The sequence below is a fragment of the Syzygium oleosum genome, unplaced genomic scaffold (genome assembly GCF_021117445.2).
Source record: "Syzygium oleosum isolate NSW1041296 unplaced genomic scaffold, Sole_v2.1 Sole_v2.02, whole genome shotgun sequence".
In the NCBI taxonomy this organism is placed as follows: Eukaryota; Viridiplantae; Streptophyta; class Magnoliopsida; order Myrtales; family Myrtaceae; genus Syzygium; species Syzygium oleosum.
The window spans coordinates 8,395,515-8,404,872 of record NW_026607486.1 but is presented as its reverse complement, the minus strand read 5'-3'; the positions used below and the strand labels follow the sequence as shown (position 1 = coordinate 8,404,872).

Genomic DNA, 9,358 nt, shown 5'->3' with positions numbered 1-9,358 from the left:
CCGAATGACCTCATCAAGCCTTGGGTCTCTCGCTTCTTGGCCCATTGCACTCGACTGCCCTCTTGTCCCTATTCCTCTGCTCATCCTTATGGGTTTCCTCACTACTCACCTACCTGCTATAATTCCATTCAGGAATTAGAGACCTATGCCAAACTATACCAGTCTATGGTCTTAGGCAAAAATCACAATAATCAATCACTCAGTAGGCAGTCAAACACGAGCAGCATGAAGTCTCAACCAAAGAGATATGCGTACTTACCTCGGGTCCTGCCGCACCTGCACTTTACGGATCATTCACAGCAATCACTCAATCATGCAATTCAAACAGTCTGGAGGTACACATAGCACACAAGTCTCCCTATTTAGCTACCCAAGGTCATCGCTCCTTATCACTCCAGACTTCGACCGAGTTGGATCGAGCTGACCTTGCTCTTATACCAAATCAACAGGGGATGTCACGCCTCGAACCCTACGGCACGCGACAACCCTACCGCGATCGAATTTGTGCGACGTCCCAGGATGCGTCGCCGACCCAAAACCCAGAACAGAGAATAATACACATGCGAAAGCAAACCAACACCCGTACATAAATGAAACACGATCAAGGATAGCAACGAACATTACAAATACAAACTTACATTAATGCCAGGGGATTTACAATATCCAATACACAGAGATACACACAAACCAAAATGGGTCAGCGGCCACTAACATAAAAAAGGGGTATGTGGCTCGGGGCGGTCAGGTGTTATCTAAAAGGGCTCATTCAAAAAGTGTCGACCCTAAACCTAACTATGGTCGAGGCTAAACCCTAGGGCAACTAGTCCGGGTCGGATCCCGAGGACTCGGACAACTCGGACCCGGAATCCATCAAATCCACTGGCTCCTCCTCGGAATCATCCTCCGGCTCTGGCTCTAGATCCATCGGCTCCGGCTTGGGATCGAACTCCCACTCCATCGGCTCCTCCTCATCAGGATCGGAATCCATCTCGAAGATGACTGGCCGGGGGTAAAATCCTCCTCGGATACGGCTTCGGGCTGGCCACCTCCCCATCAGCTGACTGTGGATCCCAATGACCTAGCCCATCTATCGGGACATCAAAAGTCCTAAGGGGTCCATAAACGCCGAACGGGTCCCGAAAACACCAACCAAGATACTGATGAGCCTGGAACTGCGGCTCGCCCACGTCGACCCAAACGGTAGTAAAATGTCTAACATAAGTCTCCCCGTTCCCAACGGGGTACTCGATCACCGAATGCTCTATGCGATACGGGATCCCAAAACGTATTGATACGCCGGCCATCCTCAAGTTCGGGGGTCTGAAAAGTGGGGTTTTAACAACAGTGAGAATAAATCTCAGCGAGTAGGCCCCCCTAAACCTAAACTAGACTAACATGCACCTCCAGACAAGCAACTAATCAAACATCAGTCCAGCACTCAAGTGACTTAGGCCCTCGGCCCAAATCAAACATATTATTGACACTGCAGGTTAGGCACATAATACTAATAACACTGAATCCAGCAATGCACATCCACATATCGATTGGCCACGATCACTTGCTATGCACATGCTTACACCAAACCATACGTACTTCGCACACATACCATTGCCATGCACATGCTCATGCTCATTTGTGCACACCTGCACACGTACCAATTTCTCAATTCACTTCCGACCCGCGTAAAACGCATCAGGTCCCACCCGCGTAAAACGCATTAGGTCTATCCTTTCTCAATCAACCTCCGGCCCGCGTTAAATGCATCAGGCTCATGACACAACCCGCGTAAAACGCATCAGGTCCGACCCGCGTAAAACACGTCAGGTCTATCATTTCTCAATCAACCTTCGGCCCGCGTTAAACGCATCAGGCTCATGACACAACCCGCGTAAAAAGCATCAGGTTGGCCATCTTCCGGTAGTCCGGGCATCGTCCTACGTTAAACACCTCAGGACGGGTTCAATACCCCGCGTAACATGCATCAGGGCTTATGTGATCACACATACACATTCCACCAATTATTATCTGAACCCCGCATAAAACGCATCAGGGCAATTTAGGTGATCACATGCTCATGCCAATCGTGCACACTTACATAATGCACATGTTATGCCAACACCCATTATGTACAATGCATGGCCATAACATTCCACATTCGAGCATTCGTAAAATTCACATTGGGCACTCAATTTAACACAATCAAATGCTCAAGTCATGCCACGATATACTCAATTCAGCCACGGCACATAATTAACCCACAAAAATCACACAATCAAGCCATTAAAACTTGCTCGAGTCTAGGGTCCACAATGCCTCTCATCATTCGGCCACAGTAACACCCAATAAGGCATTGCATAATTGATCACAAATCATTTACAATTCAGCCACTTCATGATCAAATCAAAGCACACATGATAATTCACGATTAAACCACAATTTAGCCTAATAAAGTCCAGTTAATCTCACAATGACCAGCCACTAATCAGCCCACTCTAGGCCACTAAATCACCATCAAATCATCACATTAGGCCACCTTAATCACCTCATTACCAGCCACTAATTAACCCCTAAAACACCATAATTAACCCCTAAACCTATCTAGAAATGCACAAGAGCCTAATTAAGGGTTAGGGTTTCCACTTACTAGGTTTTAAGCTCCAAATGTGGCTGAACAAGGGGGAAAGATGGGCTGGATGGTGGCTGGTTCAAGCCGGTTCAGTGGCGACGCCGGCGTCTCCCACGACGGCGACTCGAGGGCGGCGACGGCGACGGTTCGGGGCTGATCCCAAATGGCGAGAGAGAGGGGGTGATGGTGGTGAGGCAGAAATGAGAGAGGGAGAATGGTGAGAGTGGCTGAGGCGGTGGTGAGATGGTCACGGGCCGGCGGCAACGGCGGCACTTGGGCGGCGGCGCATGGCCAAGGGTTGGCCGAACGGTGCTGGTCGGTGGCGCCGAAATGAGAAGGGAAGAGAGAGAGAGATGGTCGAGTGGTGGTGGTGAGGTGAGATGGTGGCGGACGGGCGGTGGTGAATAGCCTCGGCGAGCGGCGGCGGCGTGGCCGCGGTGACGGGCTGCTCCGGCGGGGCTGGCTTCTTTACGTGGCTAAAGGGGAGGAGAGAGTGGAGAGGGAGAGTTGGCGTGAGGGAGAGTTGAGTGGCCAGTGGTGGTGGGAATGAGGGGAGAGAGAGAGAGAGAGAGAGAGAGAGAGAGAGAGAGAGAGAGAGAGAGAGAGAGGGTGATGGGTTTTTGTGAAAATGGGTGAGTGGGGTGGTTGAACCACTCCACTAAAAATTACCCTTCTAACACTCCCACTAAGGCCTAATCCAATGGCCACAATTTAAACATCCATCAAATCCATCTAAGATCAAGGGCCAAGATTGATTTTTACACAAAATATCCAAGGGCAATTTGGGGAATGAGCAAGAGTGATGGGGGCTTTATTGTCCAAGGATTTTCGGCCACTAATAGGGGCTGATTAAGACCATTTTATCCTTCAAAATTCGGAACTAAGGCATGAGGCTTAGGGGCAAAACGGTAATTTTCCACTTTCGATCCAAAATTCCATTTTTTGATCATACCGACCCCAAATATGATTGGCCACACTAATATGACGTTGTCCTTGCAAAATAGTCGCATACGTCCGTAAAATTCGACACTTAAGTCCGGATTCAATTCCACGATCAATTTCGCTCAAATGTGATTTTAGTGTCTCTCACTAACGGGCGGCTATTTAGGGGTTACGCGTATCGACCTAAGGTTACTCGAGTCGTGACGGTCTCGATTTCCAAAAGAACACGTGGATTTATCGCTAGTTCCGAGGGTCGTGATCGTTCGGAATAAGTTTAGGATTGTTTGCCACGCGTACTCTCGGTCGTCCGGAATCACCCGCGATCCGATCGTACGTCGTTGGCCAAACCCAATCCGTCACCCTCCTCGGATCGGCCCACATTGGCTCAAAATATTCCCTCGTCGTTCCTTGGAGTCGGGGCCCGACTCACGGTCGAGTTCTTGGGTCCACATATCATTTTCCTAGTTAGCCATTCCCTATTGGTTAGCATCCCGAGAATGATCAGTTCAGGGCGAGACTTACTAAAACGAAATGAGAAATACATATCCATTTCATTGATCACAAAAGTGGGTCGAATTCAGGATGTCACAGATTTATTCTCATTGTTGTTAAAACCCCACTTTTTGGACCCCCGACCTTGAGGATGGCAGGCGTACCATCACGTTTTGGGATCCCGAACTATATAGACCGTTCGGTAATCGAGTACCCCGGTTGGAACGGGGAGGCATATATTAGATATTATACCATTGTCTGGGTCGATGAGGGCGGGCCACAGCTCAAGGACCATCCTTATCTTGGTTGGTGCTACCGGGACCAGACTGGCTTCTATGGACCCCTTAGGACTTTCAACATCCCGTTCGACGGGCTAGGCCAGTGGGACCCACATCCTACTGATGGGGAGATAGTGAGCCCCGACGCCGTATTCGATGAGGATTCTGACCCCCGGCCAGTCATCATCGAGTCCGATTTGGATTTCGACCCCAAGGAGGAGGAGCCGATAGAGTGAGAGTCCGATCCCGAGCCGGAGCCAATGGAGCTGGAGCCAGAGCCGGAGGATGATCCCGAGGAGGAGCCAATGGAGGCCAAGTCCGAGCCAGAGTCTATGGACTTTGAGTCTGAGTCATCCGATGATTCATCCAAGTCTTCGGGATCCGACCCGGACTGGGTACCATAGGGGTTAGCCTAACCATAGCTAGGGTTTTGCCATGAACATAGTTAGGTAGGGCCGACACTTTTTGGAATGAGCCCTTTTAGATAGATTACCTAACCGCCCCGAGCCACGTACCCCTTTTTGATGTTAGTGGCTTACTGACCCGTTTTGGTTTATGTATATTTCTATTAATGGATATTGTATATTATCTTTATTAATGTAAGTATGTGTTTATGGTATGTGTTGCTACCTTGGTCAGGTTTAATTATGTACTGGTGTATGATTGCTTCCGCATGTGTATTATTCTCTTATTTGGGTTTTGGGTCTGCGACGCATCCTAGGACGTCGCACCAATACGACCAATGAAGGGTGTAACATCCTGAATTCGACCCACTTTCTTGATAAATGAAATGGATATGTATTTCTCATTTCGTTTTAGTAAGTCTCGCCCGGAACTGATCATTCTCGGGATACTGACCGATAGGGAATGGCTAACTAGGAAAACGGTACGCGGACCCAAGAACTCGACCGTGAATCGAGCTTCGATTCCGAGGAACGACGAGGGAATATTTTGGGCCAATGTGGGCCGACCCAAGGAGGGTGATGGATTTGGTTTGGCCAACGACGTACGATAGGATCGCGGGTGATTCCGCACGACCGAGAATACACGTGGCGAACAATCCTGAACTTATTCCGAATGAACGCAACCCCCGAAACTAGCGATAAATCTTCGCGTTCTCTTGGAAATCGAGACCGTCACGACTCGAGTAATCCTAAGTCGATACGCGTAACCCCTAAATAGCCGCCCGTTAGTAAGAGATGCTAAAATCGCATTTGAGCGAAATTGATCGGGAATTGAATCCGGACTTGGGTGTTGAATTTCACGGACGTACGCGGCTATTTGCTAGGACGACGTCGTATTAGTGTAACCAATCATATTTGGGATCGGTATGATCGAAAAATAGAATTTCGGACCGGAAGTGGAAAATTACCATTTTGCCATTGGATCCTAAGCTTTAATTCCGAAAATTGGGGGCTTAATTTTGGTCTAGATCAGCCCCCTAGTGGCCGAAAATCCTTGGACCATAATGCCCCCACCACTCTTGCTCAATCTCCAAAGTGCCCCTAGATATTTTGTGTTAGAACCAATCTTGGCCATTGATCTTGGATGTGAATGATGGGTGCTTGAATTTCAGCCCTTAGATCAATGTGTTAGTGGAGTGGTTAGTTTGGACATTGTGAGTGGAGTGGTTCAACCACTCCCACTCAAGGCTTTGGCTTAAACACTCTCTCAATCTCTCTCTCCTATCATTCTCTCCCTAACCGGCCACTCCCCTCTCATTCTCGCCACTCTCTCACTCTCTCCTTCTCCACCTTGCCGAGTGAAGCAGCTCTGCCGGAGCAGCCCAGCTGCGGCCACGCCGCCGCGGCTCGCCGCCCGCCGGGACCGTACGCCGTCACCATCTCGCTTTACCACCACCACTCGACCATCTCTCTCTCTCTCTCTTCCTTCTCATTTCGGCACCACCACCAGCGCCCACCTTGGCCGTGCATCGCCGTTCGTGCACCACGGCCGCCGGCCGTGACCGCCTCACGTGCGCCGCCGCGCGCCACCTCAGCCGACCTCGCCTTTCCTTCTGCATTTCCGTGACACCACCACCGTCACCAGCAACCCCCCTTAGCGCCGTGATTAGCCATGGGCCGCCAACCCACCGTTCGTCGCCGTGAGAGCCACCGGCATTACTGCTGGTTTTGCCACGAGCCGGTGACCGTCCAACCCGTTCTCCCCCTTGTTCAGCCACTTTTGGAGCTTAAAACCTTGTGAGTGGAAATCCTAACCCTTAATTAGGCTATTGTGCAATTCTAGATAGGTTTAGGGGTTTAATTAGGGTGTTTTAGGGGTTAATTAGTGGATGGTGATTAGGGCTGGTAATGAGGTGATTAAGGTGGCCTAATGTGATGATTTGATGGTGATTTAGTGGCCTAGAGTGGACTGATTAGTGGCTGGTCATTGTGGGATCAATGAATTACCATGTGTGCCTTGATTTGATCATGATGTGGCTAAATTCTAAATGAATTGTGATCAATTATGTGATGCAATGTTAAGTGTTAGTTTGGCCGTGAATTGAGAGGCTTTGTGGGCCATGGACTTGTGCAATTTTAATGGTTTAATTGTGTGATTTACGAGCGCCAATTATGCACCGTGGCTGAATTGATTTAATTGATTAATTGGGCACATTGATATATTAAATTGAGCCTGTGGCTAAGTTAAAAATGAATGCTCGATGTGGAATTTATGAATGCCCGAGTTTCGGATGTTATGGCCATGAGTGGTGCATATTAAGCATTGGCATAACATGTGCATCATGTGAGTGTGCACGATTGGCATGAGCATGTGATCGCCTAAATTGCCCTGATACGTTTTACGCAGGGTTCAGATAATAATTGGTGGAATGTGTACGTGTGATCACATAAGCCCTGATGCGTGTTACGAGGGTATTGAACCCGTCCTAAGACGTTTAACGCCGGACGATACCCGGATTATCGGAAGATGGCCAACCTGAGGCGTCGTTCACGCAGGTTGTGTCATGAGCCTGATGCGTTTAACACGGGCCGGAGATTGATGGGAAAGTGACATACCTGATGCATTTAACGCGGGTCGGACCTGATGCGTTTAACGCGGGTCGGTGATTAAATGAAAAATTGGCTCGTGTGCGAAGTGCATATTAATGAGTATGAGCATGTGCATGGCCAGTGATTATGGCCAATTGAGAATGTGTATGTGCCATAATTGATTTACTCAGTGTTACTATTGTGCCTAACCTGTAGGGTCAATGGTATGTTGATTGGGCCCGAGGGCCTAAGTCGTTTGAATAATGAACTGTATGTTTATGTAGTTGCTTGTTCTAGAGGTGCATGTTAGCCTAGTTTAGGTTTAGGGGGCCTACTCGCTGAGATTTATTCTCATTGTTGTTAAAACCCAACATTTCAGACCTCCGACCTTGAGGATGGCAGGCGTACCAATACATTTTGGGATCCCGTATTGCATAGAGCGTTCGGTGATCGAGTACCCGGTTGGGGATGGGAAGACTTATGTTAGACATTTTACTACCGTTTGGGTCGACGTGGGCGAGTCGCAGTTCCAGGCTCATCAGTATCTCGGTTGGTGTTTTCGGGACCAGTTCGGCATTTATGGACCCCTTAAGACTTTTGATGTTTCGATAGACGGGCTAGGTCATTGGGATCCACAGACAGCTGATGGGGAGGTGGCCAGCCCCAAAGCCGTGTCCGAGGAGGATTCTGACCCCCGACCAGTCATCTTCGAGATAGATTCCGATCCTGAGGAGGATGAGCCGATGGAGTGGGAGTCCGATCCTGAGCCGGAGCTGATGGAACTGGAGCCAGAGCTAGAGGATGATTTCGAGGAGGAGCCTGTGGAGGCCGAGTCCGAGCCAGATTCTATGGATTCTGAGTTCGAGTCGTCTGACGATTCGTCCGAGTCCTCGAAATCCGACCCGGACTGGTTACCCTAAGGTTTAGCCTCGACCATAGTTAGGTTTACGGCCGACACTTTTTGAAAGGAGCCCTTCTTAGGTTTAGTACCCTGACCGACCCGAGCCACATACCCCTTTTTGATGTTAGTGGCTACTGACCCATTTTGGTTTGTATATATCTTTGTGTATTGAATGTTGTAAATCCCCTGGTATTAATGTAAGTTTGTATTTATGATGTCGTTGCTATCCTTGGTCATGTTTCATTTATGTATGGGTGTTTATTTGCTTCCGCATGTGTATTATTCTCTGTTCTGGGTTTTGGGTCGGCAATGCGTCCTGGGACATCGCACAAATTCGACCGCGGTAAGGTTGTCGCGTGCTGTAGGGCTCGGGGCGTGACATCCCCCGTTGATTTGGTATCAGAGCAAGGTCAGCTCGATCCAACTCGGTCGAAGTCTGGAGTGATAAGGAGCGATGACATGGGGTAGCTGAATAGGAAGTCTTGTGTTCTACGTGTACCTCCAGACTGTTTGAATTGCATGATTGAGTGATTGTTGTGAATGACCTGTAAAGTGCAGGTGCGGCAGGACCCAAGGTAAGTACGCATATCTCTTGGGTTGAGACTTCATGCTGCTCGTGTTTGACTGCCTGCTGAGTGATTCATTATTGTGATGTTTGCCTAGGACCATAGACTCGTATAGTTTGGCCTAGGTCTCTAATTCCTGAATGAAATTATAGCAGGTAGGTGAGTAGTGAGAAAACCTGTGAGGATGAGCAGAGGAATGGGGATAAGAGGTCAGTGGAGTGCAATGGGCCAAGAAGCGAGAGACCCAAGGCTTGATGAGGTCATTCGGACACTACAGGAGATAGGAAATCTGATGGGAAGGCAGGCTCAAGAAAGGGCTGCCAATATTGCCCAAGCTGCTGAGGCCGCAGCAGCTGCTGCTGTTAATAGGAATGAGGCCAATCAGGGGCAGGCTCAGGTAGTTGGGAATAGACAGATACATCAGTTGGTGGAGCAATTTTTGAAGCTGAAACCACCGAAGTTTGAAGGAATAGGGGATCCTGAGGCTACTTCTATATGGGTCGACGAGTTGGAAAAGGCTTTTGCTCTATTAAGGTGCACTGAAGCAGAGAAAGTGACGC

General features: G+C 49.0%; 1 protein-coding gene across 1 annotated transcript; it reads left to right on the top strand.

The window, feature by feature from the left end:
- Positions 1 to 4,598: 4,598 nt before the first annotated feature.
- Positions 4,599 to 8,251, top strand: LOC130137042 (uncharacterized). The gene is made up of 2 exons (XM_056307735.1): positions 4,599 to 4,733; positions 7,901 to 8,251. The coding sequence occupies exons 1-2, from the start codon at positions 4,599 to 4,601 to the stop codon at positions 8,249 to 8,251; spliced, it is 486 nt and encodes a 161-aa protein (XP_056163710.1).
- The last annotated feature ends 1,107 nt before the right edge of the window (positions 8,252 to 9,358 follow it).